Source organism: Eubalaena glacialis, chromosome 1, assembly GCF_028564815.1.
Source record: "Eubalaena glacialis isolate mEubGla1 chromosome 1, mEubGla1.1.hap2.+ XY, whole genome shotgun sequence".
Classification (NCBI taxonomy): domain Eukaryota; kingdom Metazoa; phylum Chordata; class Mammalia; order Artiodactyla; family Balaenidae; genus Eubalaena; species Eubalaena glacialis.
The window spans coordinates 85,358,291-85,375,954 of NC_083716.1; the positions used below are offsets into that span (position 1 = coordinate 85,358,291).

General features: G+C 39.6%; 1 protein-coding gene across 1 annotated transcript in view; it reads left to right on the forward strand.

The window, feature by feature from the left end:
- Window positions 1–17,664, forward strand: part of HEATR1 (HEAT repeat containing 1) — a 48,152-nt gene that overhangs the window by 16,927 nt on the left and 13,561 nt on the right. Inside the window, exons 18-30 of the mRNA XM_061182056.1 lie at window positions 1,373–1,556; window positions 1,707–1,843; window positions 2,959–3,151; window positions 8,299–8,468; window positions 8,853–9,011; window positions 10,343–10,585; window positions 10,844–10,975; window positions 12,189–12,292; window positions 12,464–12,607; window positions 13,490–13,608; window positions 13,705–13,826; window positions 15,380–15,508; window positions 16,973–17,203. Of these exons, the coding sequence (XP_061038039.1) occupies window positions 1,373–1,556; window positions 1,707–1,843; window positions 2,959–3,151; window positions 8,299–8,468; window positions 8,853–9,011; window positions 10,343–10,585; window positions 10,844–10,975; window positions 12,189–12,292; window positions 12,464–12,607; window positions 13,490–13,608; window positions 13,705–13,826; window positions 15,380–15,508; window positions 16,973–17,203 (2,067 nt within the window). The remainder of the gene's footprint in view (window positions 1–1,372; window positions 1,557–1,706; window positions 1,844–2,958; window positions 3,152–8,298; window positions 8,469–8,852; window positions 9,012–10,342; window positions 10,586–10,843; window positions 10,976–12,188; window positions 12,293–12,463; window positions 12,608–13,489; window positions 13,609–13,704; window positions 13,827–15,379; window positions 15,509–16,972; window positions 17,204–17,664) is intronic.

Below are 17,664 nucleotides of genomic sequence, written 5' to 3' on the forward strand. Positions count from 1 at the left end.
CTTAACTACGTCTAGTGGTAAGGAATTCACTAGATATATTAGTGCTTGAATAAAGTATTGTTTCATTCTGTTGTTTACTGGAATAGATCTTTTGTATTATTTTAATTTGGATTTTGCCAGTGTACTATTATCTTAGACAGTCTTACTAAGGAACATGTTTCAGTTGTTGATATTTTTACCAAACACCACACCTTGGGGTTATAGATTATTTCTTTTAATATCTGCCATAGAATAGTGTCTTGTACTTAATAGTGTCTTGTTTTTATTTGTTCTCCAGACTTCAGAGGGTTCCTTGTTGTAGGAGTTGCTCAACAAATCCCATCTTTTTGACGTTCACTTATACCCTCAGGATTTTATAAGTTCTGATCATAGCCATTATAGCTAAATTTATGTAAACTTTAAGAGACTGCATCTTCATATTTTAAAAAGTAACCCAGGGAATTCTCTGGCAGTCCAGTGGTTAGGACTCAGCACTCTTTTACCGCCAGGGCCCAGGTTTGATCCCTGGTCGGGGAACTAAGATCCTGCAAGCCACGTAGCGCGGCAAATAAATACATACATACACACCACATACCCAGATGAGCCCTTCTTAACTTCTTTCTTTATTTTTTTGAAGGTGTGGTGACCTGGACTATATTTGTTCTCAGTGGTAAAGTGTGGACAAATTGAGTGTTTTATACATACGTAGATAACAGGTGGTTTTATATTTGATGCCCTTTCTGAGAGACCCAAGCATCTTTTCGGCGGTAGCAGCACTTTGAGCCGATGAAATCCCTCACCAGAGACATTATCTTAAAAGTCTGGCTTTGGGTTATTTTACTACCAAGTTATTATTCTGCGCTCACCTATATGGAGTCTCGTTTGTTGTTTTCCTGCGCCATTTCTCATGCTTCCTTTTGGCGCTTGTAGTGTAATATCTAAACACCTTAACGTTTTGCTTCTTGTTTAGAATCATCTGCAAGTTTGGGGATTTGACCGTGTACCTTCTTCAGATAAGCAGTAAAAGTATGAAATGAGAAAAGTGCCTTTAAGGATCTCTCGGAAATCCAGTACCTTATTTTTCTGTTTAGAAACGTACCTACCCTTTATTTGACAAGGATAAATTATATGAATAACATTTGTTTTTAGGGACGGTGTTTTAAGAAAACATAGATAAAATGAAGCCATGATGAACTTATTTGTGTCTTGTGAATAGTGATGGTTAGATCTCTTTAAAAATCTGATTAAAACTATTATTCCTCTCCCCACCCAAATACACATATAGACAAAATTTTGCAAATTACCAGTCATATAGCCATTGCAGTCCATCTGTATAACCCATGTTCAGAACCCCTTTAAACTTGTGCTATTTTTGCTTCCTTTAACATTTCAGGAGATCCCCTCGGAATGGAATTTTGAGCTGATGATGGACAGAGGGATACCATTGGAGCTGTGGGCACATTATGTAGAACAGCTCAAGACTGCCCGGAGGACTGCTGTGGAGGACTCAGTTTTACTCGTGTTTTCACTGAAAAATTTTATTCACACACTAAAGGCTCCTAAATCTTTTCCTAAAGGTAGGACAAGCTGTGAATCTTTTGAATGCGATACTGTGGAAAACTGAGTTATTGATTCCACAACTTGTTCTTTGTCTTGAATGAGAAGTTCCCAGCGGTGTATTTGCATAAGTTTATGCACCGTTTCTCCTTCTCTTCACATGCCCGTAGACGATACCTGGTGGAATCCTGAACAGCTGAACGAAGACAGCAGAGACTACTTGTGCTTGCTCATTGGGCTCTTCGAGATGGTTCTCAGTGGTGCTGACACTGTCCATTTTCGGGTTCTGATGAAACTTTTCATGAAGGTACCAGCTCACCTTTTTCAGGCAGACTCTCCCCTTGAAGAAGATGTTGTAGATTCTTTGAGTTATGACAGTTTTTTTTTTTTTCTTTTTTTTTTTTTTTTTTAAGAAAGTAAATCATCACCTTTTTTGACCAGGATTCTTTCTTTCTTTCTTTCTTTCTTTATGGCTGTGTTGGGTCTTAGTTTCTGTGCGAGGGCTTTCTCTAGTTGCGGCAAGTGGGGGCCACTCTTCATCGCGGTGCGCAGGCCTCTCATTATCGCGTCCTCTCTTGTTGCGGAGCACAGGCTCCAGACACGCAGGCTCAGTAATTGTGGCTCACAGGCCCAGTTGCTCCGCGGCATGTGGGATCCTCCCAGACCAGGGCTCGAACCCATGTCCCCTGCATTGGCAGGCAGATTCTCAACCACTGCGCCACCAGGGAAGCCCGACAGTTTTTAATGAACATGAAAGTAGACTTTTAGACAGTGAGGAGTGTGTGGTGATGGATGCAGACCCTGTAAAGCAGTGCTGATTCGTGACACCAGTCGGTAGGTTGGACGTAGACTGACATTGCTGCCGGCCTCCTCATGTGTTAGGCCTGCTCAGGTGTTTAATAATCACAATGGCCAGATATGTACGGTTGACTACTGTCATTACCAACGAGAAACTGCAGTTCAGAGAGGTGATTTAGGATATGCAGTCGCTCAGTGAAGAGATTTCATCACGGCACCGTGACCTCCGTGCTGCCAGGCCCAGTGGTCAGTTCTTTGCTCTTGTCTTACTTGCCCTCTCGACAGCATTTGACACAGTTGACACTGCTCACTCCACCCTCACGGTACTTTCTTAGTGAGGCTTCCCGACATCACTTTTGTCTTGGTTTTCTGCTTGGCGACCTCATCCTTTCCATTGTTGTTAAATGTGTTCAAGTGCAAAAGTATAGTGAGTCGTCTGAATTCTTTCACACCCTTCCCAGTTGGTTAAAGTACCAAGCAGAGAATAATTTTAAGTGACTAGACAAAGCAAAATGTTGCAATAAGTTGTTTTCTGTAATTGTACACTAGTGGAAAGAGGATTTGGAACCAGCTTCTGTGAGTAAAAATTAAATTAAACTTCATTGTGTTTTGTTTTTAATTTAGGTACATCTAGAAGATGTTTTCCAGTTATTCAAGTTCTTTTCTGTTTTATGGACCTATGGTTCTAGCCTTTCAAATCCACTTAACTGCAGGCTGACAACAGTGCTGCAGACTCAAGCTCTTTATGTGGGCTCTGCAATGCTCTCTTCTCAGAAGGCTCAGTGTAGACATCAGCTGGCATCCGCATCTTCTCCAGGTACTACAAGTAGCGTTGTTCTGTTCCGTCGTGACCAGATGGCAATGCTTTCTCCACGTGTGCTGTGTGAAGGTCGTAGTCTGGAGAATTTCTTTTTATTTTTTTATTAGTGTGGGTGCACACTCTTTCTGTCTGTATATGTATGTATTTGTGTGCATATGTATTTTTGTGTATTTGTAGACTGTTTTTGGTTACTTCTAAGTATTGCTTTTAAGTTCTAAACGTCAATGGCAAAATCTCACCAAAACAGATAATAAAAATGGCAGGTGGTTAATCATGGGTTTTTAATATCCATCTGTTCATTTTTTGAATAGTAACTGGGCTGTCTAGGGAAGCCAAACCATCATAATACAATTCAGCATTCAACTGATTAATTATAAAATTGGTCTCCATTCAAGCAACCCTCCTGGATTTATCTCTTTTATCAGGTATAAAGTAATTGTCAGGTTGGGCGCTCACTGATGAAACACCCAAAAATAAAACTTCTGTTTTTATAAAGTAAATTGTAAATTTTGCAAAAGATGCAGAGCTTCACGAAGTTGATAAACATGCTGTTGAGAAGTGGATTGACTTGCAAAGCTATTGACAGATGAGAGGATCTGTCAGAATTAGACCCTATAGTGATTGAAGATGAGCAAGTTGATGAGGATGACAGAATCGTTTAAGTATCAGAGGAATGACAGTGGCCTGTGGAGAATTTGAACATGCTCTTGATTAAGTTTTTTATTCCCAAATCACTTGTTATAAATGTTCTGTGAAAGCAAAGTGAATGACCATACATTTTCCCCAGAACACTTTCTCAATATTTATCTTTTATTAGCTCCTTGAAAGAGCACATAATTACAGTTGTAACCAAAATTTTGTTATATGTGAGATAGATATACAATTTTAAGTTTTACCTACACAATTAAATCCCATGAATGTAATTTTTTCTCCACTACTTACTGAAATATTGCAGTCCCTTTTTTAGGTGGATTTACTTTTAAGAAGGTTTATTCAGGTTTTTCGGATGTGAATTTCCTGGACTTTTTTTTTTTTTAACATCTTTATTGGACTATAATTGCTTTACAGTGTTGTGTTAGTTTCTGCTGTATAACAAAGTGAATCAGCTATATGTATACATATATCCCCATATCCCCTCCCTCTTGCGTCTCTCTCCCACCCTCCTTATCCCACCCCTCTAGGTGGTCGCAAAGTACCGAGCTGATCTCCCTGTGCTATGCAGCTGCTTCCCACTAGCTAGCTATTTTACATTTGGTAGTGTATGTATGTCAGTGTTACTCTCTCACTTTGTCCCAGCTTACCCTTCCCCCTCCCCGTGTCCTCAAGTCCATTCTCTACGTCTGTGTCTTTATTCCTGTCCTGACCCTAGGTTCTTCAGAACAATTTTTTTTTTTTTCCTTAGATTCCATATATATGTGTTAGCATACGGTATTTGTTTTTCTCTTTGACTTACTTCACTCTGTATGACAGACTCTACGTCCATCCACCTCACTACAAATAACTCAATTTTGTTTCTTTTTATGGCTGAGTATTCCATTATATATATGTGCCACATCTTCTTTATCCATTCATCTGTTGATGGACACTTAGGTTGCTTCCATGTCCTGGATATTGTAAATAGAGCTGCAGTGAACATTGTGGTGCATGACTCTTTTTGAATTATGGTTTTCTCAGAGTATGTGTCCTGGGCTTTTTTTAAACTTTTTGAATGAATACATTGTAAACATCTTTCTATATTAATAAATATAGAATTATATATATATATATATATTTTTTTTTTTTTTTAATTTTAAAATTATTTATTTTTATTTATTTTGTGGCTGTGTTGGGTCTTCATTTCTGTGCGAGGGCTTTCTCTAGTTGTGGCAAGCGGGGGCCACTCTTCATCGCAGTGCGCGGGCCTCTCACTGTCGCGGCCTCTCTTGTTGCGGAGCACAGGCTCCAGACGCGCAGGCTCAGTTAATTGTGGCTCACGGGCCCAGTTGCTCCGTGGCATGTGGGATCTTCCCAGACCAGGGCACGAACCCGTGTCCCCTGCATTGGCAGGCAGATTCTTAACCACTGCGCCACCAGGGAAGCCCTTATATATATTTTTTAAATGTCTGCAGAATATTTTGTGTGGAGATACCATAGTTTATTAAAATAGTTATCTACTGTTAAACTTATGAGTTTTCAAAAAACGAAGTCATAAGTAGTTAGATTTTCTAATTAGGTATGAAACGTTCTATCCTTTGGCATCAGAGGCAGTGGCTTCTGAGGAATATATGCCTCTTTGTACATAGCATGACCAAAGGACCTAACTTCCTCTGGTATTGCTGCAAGAGGGGCTCCCTTCCTACCCCTGCTGTCTTGCCTTCTGTCACCTCCCCACTTCCTGAAGTACTTTTTCATTTATGCTGCCTAGATATGTCACAGTTACTCCACTGAAAACAGGAGAGATGCGCTCTGTTCTTCATGGAAGCTCAAGGACCACTAGAGTCCCCCATGGCCTCAAGTAGAGGGCCGCTTCCTCATTGCACCGGTCCTCAGAGCACTCCACTGTGAATCCACAGTGAGCTTCCAGCCATACCTTTTCCCTTAGGAGTCTAGGAAGTGTTGGCTGGTATTTGTTTTCATATATTTACAAGAAAATATTATGCTGTGCAAAAGAAAAAGGGTTTGCAATATTAATATAATTGTATGAGTTAACTTTTTGTCAGTGGCTTGGGAATCTAACCAGTTTTTTTACTTTTTGTGCAAATATGTATTCCAGCTCAGGCTTGCATAGAGCAAATCTTTGCTAAATGAATAAGAGTTTAACGTTTGTAAGCTGGAGGCTGCTGTTGGTTTGTTATGCCTTATCAATATAGTAAGTTTATCTACATGTTTAAAAGCAAAACTCAAGTATTTTTTTCAGCTTTTATGTAAAATATGCTATTTCAAATCTGAAAAAAATTAGTTGGGAGAATGAAGTCACATAGATTTTTAAGTGGAAGGACATACTTAACAGCTGATTGCTTAAATAATGTAGTTTAACCCACCTTGGGTTCCAGTAACTTACTTGAACATAGCAACCATAGTAGTTAGTACTTTGTTTTTGAATTTGGCTTTTTCTGAAAGTTCTGCCCCACTCTACTGGGAATTTTAGCAAACAGATATCATGGCCTGATGCTGCCCTTTGTATGAATTCAACTTCTCAGCTGTTCATTTTTGGCTTTACTTTATAAATTAATGTCATGGAGACCAGGAAGGATTTCCAGCTTTCATATGACCTTCTTGGAAGAGTATGAAAGCTTGTCACACTCTTTCTTAGCATTCCAGAAGTAGTATATGTAGAATGGATCATTTCTAGCAAGATAAAAATCACCAAAATTTACCCCAGTAAATAGTATGGAATAAAGCTTAAATAACTAATTACCATAAAAGGAATTTAGATGTCTCTTTATCCTGGAGACTTTTCTTCAAAAAACCCTGATTCACTTGATTTCTACCAGGTCCTTGAAGCCGGTTATTTCAATGTTATTGAACTGGGCAGGGCATAGAACCAAGGAAAGCTTCCAGATTCTTTGTCTAAAACCAGCACAACATCCTTACAGATAAAAGGTGATGGCTGTATTTAATAATGATGCAAAAATTCTAAATAAAATACTTGCTGGGTCCAGCAACATTATTTTAGAAAGTAAACATTTCCCCAGAGTTCATTCCAAAAATACAAAGTTGGTTCAAAACAATATATTCTATTATATAATTGGCTAGAGAAAACCCATATAATCATGTCCAAAGATCTGAAAAGGCATGAGATAAAAATCAGTAATTACTCCTATTAAGTGACAGAGTAGGAGTAACATGATGAAAATACTTCTCAAATCAAAAGCTAGTATTTTTGCCACGTAATTGGCAAAACAAAAGCATTCCTGTTAAATTAATCATTTTTATTGAACATGGTTCTAGAAGCATAGTTGGCAAAAATAGATACGTTTCAGATACTAATGAGATGTATGAATGACAAAGCTGACATCCCAGATCTGTGGGGTTCTTAGGTTGACTGTTAAACAGGACATCTGCTAGCCATTTGCAAACATTAAAGAAGCTTGACTCTAACCTTATTCCTTAGACAAAAATTTCACCTGAACTAAAGATTTCACATTAAAAAAAACTTAGCTTTAGTGTTAGAAGAAAATGTGGAGTACTAGAGGTAGATACTTTTAAAACTCTTTTAGAGTGGGGAGCGCCTTTCAAAGCAACATGTAAAACTAGAAGAAAAATTCTTCTATAAAGCTATAAAATTTCCGCATCAAAAAGAAAGTGAAAACAAACATCTATTCAGGACAAAATATCTGCAAAGTATCATGCACAAATGGGTTATTTCCTCTGCACTCTTGTGCAAGGATGTATGTACAGGGTGTTTGTTGCAGCAGTTTTAATGCCAAAAGACTAGAAACAATCTAAACTTTTACCAGTAAGGTAAAATACAGTAACCAGTAAAGTAAAATACAATGGAGCATTTGTATACAGTTTTAAAAGGATATTTAATGTGGATATGTATGTACTTATATGGAAAACCCTTCCAATATACATTGAGATGTGATAGCAGTTGGTGCAGAACAGGATATGTATGCTATGGTCTCATTTGTATGTTTTCAAAAGAATATAACAGAAAATGTCTAACACTTCTCTAGCATAGAAAACAAATAATTAAACAGTGACTGGTCTTCAGAGAGGGAGTTTGAGCTGAGAGGAAAACTTGCATCATGCACCCTTTGGTACTATTGAAGTTTTATACTGTTTCAATGGGTTTTTTTGTTTCTTTTATAATTTTTTTTTAAAATTTTTATTTATTTATATTTATTTTTGGCTGTGTTGGGTCTTCATTTCTGTGCGAGGGCTTTCTCTAGTTGCGGCAAGTGGGGGCCACTCTTCATCGCGGTGCGCGGGCCTCTCACTGTCGCAGCCTCTCCTGTTGCGGAGCACAAGCTCCAGACGCGCAGGCTCAGTAGTTGTGGCTCACGGGCCTAGTTGCTCCGCGGCATGTGGGATCTTCCCAGACCAGGGCTCGAACCCGTGTCCCCTGCATTGGCAGGCAGATTCTCAACCGCTGCGCCACCAGGGAAGCCCTGTTTCAATGTTTTGAATCGTTACTTAAATTTTTTTCCCTTTGGTTTTAGTGGTGACATCTCTACTCATTAATCTGGGAAGCCCCATAAAAGAAGTACGTAGGGCTGCCATTCATTGTCTCCAGGCCCTCAGCGGAGTGGCGTCCCAGTTTCATCTGGTCATAGATCATGTGGTTCCTAAAGCAGAGGAGATCACCTCAGATGCCACCTATGTTGCTCAGGTAAACTCAGTAGCAAAGAAGATTGAGAGTGTGTATGCCCGTGTGGACACATGAACCTTTTTCTCCTTTCTTGACATTCTGCTTTGCAGGGATTTTTATTGACTAAGTCATTGAATTTAGAAATTGATATGTCAATGTCTGCACATCTTTCTTCCCCCATTTTAAAAAGATAGCAATGCCATGTTTCATTTCTGCTATCTTTTTACTGGCTAAAAGGCCAATGTTTAGCTTTTGATAGTAAGCTACCTGATGGGTAGTGATACCCTTTCCTATTAAGGGTATTGAAAATCATGAGCAGTGTCGCATCATTTGGGAAAGAATCTTCCATAAGTAGTACATGTAACTTTTTTTTTTCCAATCCTGTTTTCTTTTTTTGTATCCTAGGATTTGGTTACTTTATTTGAGGAACTACAGAGAGAAAAGAAGCTGAAATCTCATCAGAAGTTGTCTGAAACTTTGAAAAACCTACTTTATTGTGTATATAGTTGCCCATCTTATATTGCAAAGGATTTGATGAAAGTACTTCAAGAAGTCAACAGTGAGGTATGTGCAATTTAAGTGGGCTGTCCAATCCATGTGTTGTTACTAAAGATTATTGTAACTGCTCACGTGTGCGTAAGACTTTGTGAGAGTTGCATATATACACTCAGACGTGAACATTTTATTAATTTGGGAGGGGGAAGACTTGAGGTGGAGAAAAGAGATACAGGATACAAAAAGCAAATATTAGTGAGTTTCTTTCCATTTAAAAATTGTGTGTTATCCCTGTCTCATCATTGATGTGATTTTAAATGAATTTTACAGTTACACAGGGAAAAACACTGGCAATGCACTGCTGAAAAACTGTTAGTTTTTGTTTGTTCTTCAGGTGAAAATCCTCCACAAAATAATATATTTGAACATAAAAGTCTGTGCACATTCCAAAATCATTTACTCATTTTTAAAATGTATGTGGCTGTACATTTTTCTGTGGGGAGAATCCAAAGCTGTCATTATGTTGTCAAGGAAGCCTGTGATTCAAAAGAAAGAGGTTGTGAATCACATGTTTGTGTGGTGGTTTGTGCTGGTACAGAAAAACTGCTCCTCATCCTCGTGTTCCAAAAATGCCCGTGGACCTTACCGTTCTTGGACTGACTGCAACTTGAAGACTAAAAGAGGGATCAAATGGAGTAAAAGCCATTTGATTATATTGTCCTGTTGTCAGCAAACAGATGGCCTTTATCAGCTCTGTGTCGTCCCTGGTGTAAACAAGGAATTGACAGTCTTGGTCTGTAAAAAACCAAGTAGTAAATATTTTAGGCTCTGTGGGCCATACAGATTGTGTTGCAGCCACTTAGCTCTGCCATTGTATTGCGAAAGCAGCCTCAGACAGTATGTAAACAAATGAGCATGCCTGTGTTTCAGTAAACAAAATTGACAAAAACAGATGGTCCTCTGAACTTGGCCTGCAAGCCGTAATTTGCTGACTCCTGGTTGAGTTATTAAAGACTTCAGATACATAATTTTAATTAATATTAATTACACAGCATTGGAAATGTAGTGTAGAAAAACTAAAATTTATTTTTATAGTCCAAAACTTTAGTTTGTATTTCCTGTTTTCAGAAAGTGTTAGGATGCTCACAGATTATTTTTCCTGTCATCTCTAAAGGGTTTGGAGCTTTTGACTGTTATAGACTGAACTGTCAGAGGGGACCTGGGTGCCTTAGTTGGATTAATAGCTATCCCTGTGTCTTAAGAGGTCATTATTTTATTGTTTTTTTTTTCTCCAGGCTAAGCTTGCAGTCTTGCAGCATATCTTTGGATATCTTTGTACAGCAAGCAAAAACTTGTATCCATATAGATAACTATTTACTAATAAATTTTCCAAACTTTAGATGGTGCTTTCTCAGCTGCTGCCTATGATTGAGCAACTGTTAGAAAAGATCCAGAAGGAGCCCACGGTTGTCCTGAAAGATGAGGTCATTGCTCTGCATCTCATTCTGGGAAAATATAATGAACATTCAGCTTCCCTTTTGCATAAGGACCCGAAGAGTCTAGATATATTTATAAAAGCTGTGCACACAACAAAGGAACTTTGCACAGGAATGCCAACCGTTCAGATTACAGCCCTCGAAAAGGTTAGTGATTTCTTTCAGAAACTAAAGCATGTTCAGGCTTTCAAAAATCTGTAATGTTTTACTTCAAGAAAATAGACTGGGCATATCTTAAAGGAATATGATATATTTGACCCATTTTGCAAAACTGAATGATGTTCATGAGTCATTTAAACTGACAAAATGGAGACCAGTTTCACATTGTAAAAGAGAATGATGGAAAGATCATGTTTGGAATTCAAGTTTGTTCATTTATCTCAATTGCCTTTTTTCTGCCTCTAGATTACGAAGCCATTTTTTGCAGCTATTTCAGATGAAAAGGTTCAGCAGAAGCTTTTGTGCGCATTGTTTGATTTATTGGTGAACTGTAAAAACTCACATTGTGCTCAGACTGTTAGCAGTGTTTTTAAAGGGGTAAGTTGCAAACTTCCTGCCATTTGTTTATTGATGTTTACTCTCTTCCAAGCAACACCATGTTTAAGCTTCCTCCATTTTTTTTTTATACATTCGGTGTAGGATTTTATTATTTATTTATTTATTTATTTTTGGCCGTGTTGGGTCTTCATTTCTGTGCGAGGGCTTTCTCCAGTTGTGGCAAGCGGGGGCCACTCTTCATCGCGGTGCGCGGGCCTCTCACTATCGCGGCCTCTCTTGTTGCGGAGCACAAGCTCCAGACGCGCAGGCTCAGTAGTTGTGGCTCACAGGCCTAGTTGCTCCGCGGCATGTGGGATCTTCCCAGACCAGGGCTCGAACCCGTGTCCCCTGCATCGGCAGGCAGACTCTCAACCACTGCGCCACTAGGGAAGCCCTAAGCTTCCTCCATTTTATAATGCTTTTAGGAAGTCAGATGTTCCCATTAACCAGAATCATGGAAAAGGAGGTCATAGAGAAGTGCAAAATCAACGTTATAAGTCTTCATCATTATTTTTATTGTATGAAATAATTATAGTTTTGAACACGTAGGGTGTATGTTAGTTTGGATCTTATTCATATTAGGGAGAATCTCCCTCTTATGCAAGAACAGGAGTGAATGGTGGCTCCATGTTCAGCTGGGTGGTGGATTTTTCTGCTTGAATTAAATAGTTGTTTAATGACACATAGAATGGAATTGAGAATCTGCTCATTGGTTTATATGTATATTGAAACCTAGCTGTAGATCAGAATAACCACCTAGTTACTCAGTGTTTTGCTTTGTTGTGCTTTTTTAGGAAAATACTTTCACAAAAATAGATAATAGTGTGGTAAAGTCTTAGTATCCAGATTCTGCAGTTTTCAGTATTTTAACATAATTACTTAGATTTCTAAGATGAGTTAAGTGGAACAAATTAAGGCACAGAGCAGTGTGTATAATATGCTCCTCTGTGCATGTGTGTGTGTGTGTGTGTGTGTCTGTCTGTCTGTCTGTCTGTGTTTAATCTTTATAGAGCTGTTGGTATATGGAAAATTTCCCAAGAATACATAAGAAATTGTCAATGATATTTGCCTTTGGGGGTTGGGCTGGGCTGTAGGGTTGTAGGGGGACAATGTGGACAGAAACATGTTCATTGTATCTGTTTGAATCAACGTAAACTGCTCTAATTTTCACCCATGGAATCCTGTCATCACCCATTCTTCCTTCATATTCCAGATTTCCGTTAATGCTGAACAAGTCAGAATAGAACTGGAGCCACCAGATAAAACTAAGTCCTTAGGCACAATTCAGCAAACAAGGAGGCAGAAAATGCAGCAGAAGTAAGAGCTATGAATGCAGTGAGAACACTGTTGTCCCCCAGGCCTTGGATGTTTTGGAACCATTGTGATTTTTTGATACCCATCAATTGGGCATAACCGGATACAGTAATTTTTACTTATTAGCGTTGATAATGTTTGCTCTTCTAACTTTTTGTCTTGTCTGTTTCCCAGAAAATCACAAGATCTAGAATCTGTTCAGGAAGTTGGAGGTTCTTACTGGCAAAGAACAACCCTCATCCTAGAATTACTGCAGCACAAAAAGAAACTCAAAAGTCCTCAGATATTGATACCGACACTTTTTAACCTGCTCTCAAGGTAATGACACTTGCCTTTGATCTGTGAGAGAATGAGATTCTAATTCTTGCCCATCTTATTTTACTTAACATTCTCTTTTCACATTCTCTTCTTGCTTATTAGCTAGTCTGTAAAATAGAGCAAGTTGAATACTATAGTTGAAAGATTTAAAGAATGGTTATAGGAACCCGTTGCCAGGGCCCGAAACTAACCTTCATCCTGTATTACGTAATAAATGAGCGCTTTCTCCAGCCTACTTTCCTTCCTCACTTTCAACACCATGTCCCCGGGGGCATCATTACTTGTATTTAAGGATATAGTGTGACACCCACTATATTTTTTAGGTGTGCGTTATTAGATGGCTGTAGCGTATGCATTGCATCGCAGATGTGTGCTCTCGTCCAAAAAAGAAAGTAATTCTCAAGGTTGTCCTCTAAGGAGATTTAAAATAGGTTGACGGAAGGTGCAATAGAGAGGAGAGGTAATGTGACGTAAGCGCCTGCCTGCACTAGAAGAATCAGAGTTAGAAGTCTTACATCATGTTTATAGACTTGATGTTTTTGGGTATTTTTTTAATAAGTTTATTTATTTATTTTTGGCTGCGTTTGGTCTTTGTTGCTGCTCGCAGGCTTTCTGTAGATGTGGCAAGCAGGGGCTCTAGGCACGTGAGCTTCAGTAGTTGTGGCACGCGGGCTCAGTAGTTGTGGCTCGTGGGCTTTAGAGCTCAGGCTCTAGACTTGATGTTTGATGTTAATGTTTTATTAACATTAAATGTTTAATGTTAATGTTTTATTTTAAATTAAATGTTTATTTAATATGTGTTCTGGACAGTGGTCATTAATGCAGCACTGAAATTGTACAACTCTTTCATTTCCCATCATTTCTCTTCCGGGCATCCTGAAGGTGTTTAGAGCCTTTGCCACCAGAGCAGGGAAGTATGGAATACACCAAACAGTTAATTCTAAGTTGTTTGCTTAACATCTGCCAAAAACTTTCTCCAGATGGCGGCAAAATACCAAAAGGTGTGTACTTTGTTGGAAGGAAAGGGGGGGAAGGATTATCTACTCTGAGTATGAATGTACCTACCACTTAGAGATTTTTTATTTCTCGCCCTGTAGATGTTCTCGATGAGGAGAAGTTCAACGTGGAATTGATAGTTCAGTGCATCCGAGTTTCTGAGATGCCTCAGACCCATCACCATGCTCTTTTACTTTTGGGTACTGTTGCTGGAATATTTCCTGTAAGTGTTAATGATTTAAGACTTACGCAGATATTTTTTTCCGTGGAAATGCGTAGGCCTGCACTGTTCTGAATTCAGTGGACATTTTGGATATTACAGCGCTGATGGGACTCTTGGCCCTGCTTCTTCAATAGCTGAGACAGTAAGCTGGTTGATCTTGCTAAGCTTTGGTTCCCCTTTTTGTGAAGTGGAGAATAATAGTAACCTTCTTCGTAGGATTGTTGTGAGAATGGGATTGGATAATTTATTGTTAGCACTTAGCACAGTGCTTGGTGCAATGTAGCTATCCAGTAAGTGGTGGTATTAGTGTTATTTGGAAAAAATCCCGTGAATCCTCAGGTAATCCTCACACAGCTTTCAACCAGTGACTTAAAATTAATTTGATTATAAAGTACCTCAGTTAAAGAAATCGTGTTCCTTATAGAAATACATCATTTAAAAATTTTTGAAGAGATTGAAATTATTTTCATGTAGGGGATTTAGGTCAGATGTACTTAACCTGGAGTTGGTTCTCCATGACCTTTAGCGGGTCTCTTAATCTACTAAAATCATATGCAAGATTTAATGTGTATGGGGTTTTTTTCCCCTTGGTGTAGAGTCAGTAGCTCTCAAAGGGGTTGATAATCCAGAAAAAATTAAGAATCATTGATATTTTTCTTTTGTTTTTATTGAAATATAGTTCATATGCCATATGAATATATAGTTAAGTGCCACCCATTTAAAGTATACAATTCAGTGGTTTTAGTTTATTCACAGAATTGTACAATCATCACCATTATGTACTTCCTAAACGTTTTCATCAACCCCAGAAAGAAACCCCGTATGCATTAGCATTCACTGCCCGTTTCCTTTACCACCAGCACCCCTGATCTACCTTCTCTATCCTAGACGTTTCCTGTAAATGGAATCATATAATACGTGGCCTTTTTTGTGTCTCATGTTTTGCACTTCATGTAACGTTTCCAAGGTTCATCCGTTTGGAAGCTTGAATCAGTATTCTTTTTATGGCTGGATAATATACTGTTGTACGTGTATACCACATTTTGTTTATCATTAGTTGATGGACATTTAAGTTGTTTCCACTTTTTGGCTGTTAACAATTATGCCGCTGTGAACACTCGTATAGGAGATTTTGTGTGAACATGTTTTCAGTATTTTCAATAGGAGTGGAATTACTGGGTCATATGCCAACTTAACTTTCTGAGAAACTGTCAGACTATTTGCCAGAGCGTCTGTACCATTTTGTACCCACCAAGCAGTGTCTGAGGGTTCTATGTCCCCACTCCCTCACAGCTGTTATTGTCTTTTTTATTATAGTCATCCTAGTGGGTATGAAGTGGTGTCTTCCGATTTGGATTTTGCATTTTCTTAATAACTGATGTTGATCATCTTTTCATGTGCTTATTGACCATTTGTTTATTTGTGGAGAAATGTATTTGCAAATCCTTTGCCTATTTTTAATTTGAGTTATTTCTTTTTATTGCTGAGTTTAATGAATCTTGATACTTGATGTGCTTAAAATGGAAAATATTGAAAAATGTGTTTTCTTTCAGGATAAAGTTCTACACAATATCATGTCTATTTTTACATTTATGGGAGCCAATGTGATGCGTCTAGATGATACTTACAGTTTTCAAGTTATTAACAAGACAGTGAAAATGGTAATTCCAGCACTTATGCAGGTAAGCTGTCTTTCCACCATCATTGGTGTTATTTTTCTGATTTTTAAGATTTTTAAGATTTTACGTAGCATGAAATTCAAGTAGTGGTAAATACATGACATGAAAAGCCTTTCTGAAATGCTCAGGTATTTGTGCCCCTTAAATTTGAGTGGTGAAGCTAAGGAGTAATCTTGGAAATAATGTCTTTTCCAGAAATACCTATAAACATGCCAAGCTGGTTCTGCTGTACTGCCAGGGTATAACTATATAAGTGCCTTAACATTCCTCTGACAAAGTGAATTTACATTTACTGTGTATCTCAGGACATTGCGTCAGTTTGATAAGACCCCCGTGTAGGTCGATGAAATAGGACGTTTTAGAGCAAATGTGTTAACATACAATTCAACAAACATTTACCAAGCATTCCCTTGAGAGCTCAGTACGCAAAGAGATGAGTGAGACCTGGTCTCTGCCAGACTAGTCTCAGCAAGGAGTGAAGACTTTGAAACTAAAAAGTAGCCTTGAACGTGAATGGGCATGGCTGTCCACTTGCGTTTTGTTTACCCTCACTGTTGTCACTGTCTTTCCTCATGCTATTGACCATTTCAGCGATGACCATACCCAGCACCTCCTCCTTTTAATCTTGGTATAAGGTTGGTATTCTCTGTCCAGCAAGTTAGCCACGACAGGAGCCGTATATAAAAAGGAAAATAACGATACGCATTAATATGGTATATGCCAGTGGAATTTGATAAACGCTGAAGAGTTCAGAATAGGGGAAGGTCCACGTGGGCCAGGATGACCACACAGACTTTATTAAGAAGTGGACTTTGAATGGGTCTGAAGAGGAGATAGGATTTGCTCCCTGAAACGGCAGGCAGTCCCGGCCTGGGGATGGTGTGCGCAGTGTGTGTGAGGGATGTGGAGAGCCGAAGCGGGTGGAAGTAGGGGCCCCGGGTTAGCCATTCGTGCAGGTGTCTGTTCCTTCATCCTTTCATCCGCTAGGCTGTTATCTTCTGAGCACCCATACCGGATGGTTTGAACTTTATTCTGGAAGCAGCAGGGAGCTGATGGCCTTACTGTGCTCTGCTTTTCAGATTAAACCGTTCTTCTCGAGGCACAACTCAAATCCTGCTTGGTTTTTGCAGGACGGCCCGAGAGCAGCCTTGCTATCAGGGCCCGTCTTCGGCATCTGCCATCTAGTGCCGCCTGTTACCTTTTCACAGGTGTATTGTGTCTCGTGGAGATGATACATCTCCTTTGGGGAAGTGCTCACGCCTTGCACTTTGCAGTCCCCTCAGGGCCACAGAGTGCCGAGGACATAATCTGTGTACTCCTTGAATACTTACCGATTGGTCTCTGATTACTAGAACTCCTTTGACAACTTTTTGGGGGCACATCTGAAGGCCTTTCCGTGTCTACTTATAGCTTGTCTCGCGGAGGGTTATTTGCTTCTACTCACTGTCGCTGCTTGCTGCCCTGCAGTCTGACGGTGGCACCTCTGCAGAAGTCACGAGGAACGTGGAGGACATCGTGGTCAAGATCATTAACGTGTTCGTGGACGCGCTGCCCCACGTGCCCGAGCACAGGCGCCTGCCTGTCCTCGTCCAGCTTGTGGACACACTGGGCGCAGAGAGATTCCTCTGGGTTCTCCTCCTCCTGCTCTTTGAACAGTATGTCACTAAAACCGCGCTGGTGGCTGCCTTCGGAGAAAAGGTCAGCGCGTAGGGCGCGGTGACAAGAAAAAGCGGGTGGTGTTTCACACAGATTTTGTGTCACTTTCCACTTGAAACGTGGGGCTGGTGATGCTTAGTGTGCGTTACTTAACAGTGTGTGCTCAGAAGGGCTTTTAAAGGTGTTTCTAGCATTCTTTGAAATTGCTTCCAGAGCCCGAGGCACGGAATACCCTCAGGAGCAACAGGGCTTCTCCTGAGGGTGACTTGACTTTTCTAAGAAACTAGGCTGGTGCCGTGCTGGGTGGGTGTATTTTAATTAAGCCCCAAAGAGTACAGCTGTACAGGAATTAAACTGTGTCCCTTGAACATGGTTTTGAAGGCATTTTAGGGGGCAGGGGAGGAGGGTCGGTGTCACTGAAGTCAGTGAGATGCAGGTGACAGTTTTGAAGAGCCCTGTTTTGAAGAGAGATGAGGGCAGAAGTTACACGTCCAGGGCTGTTT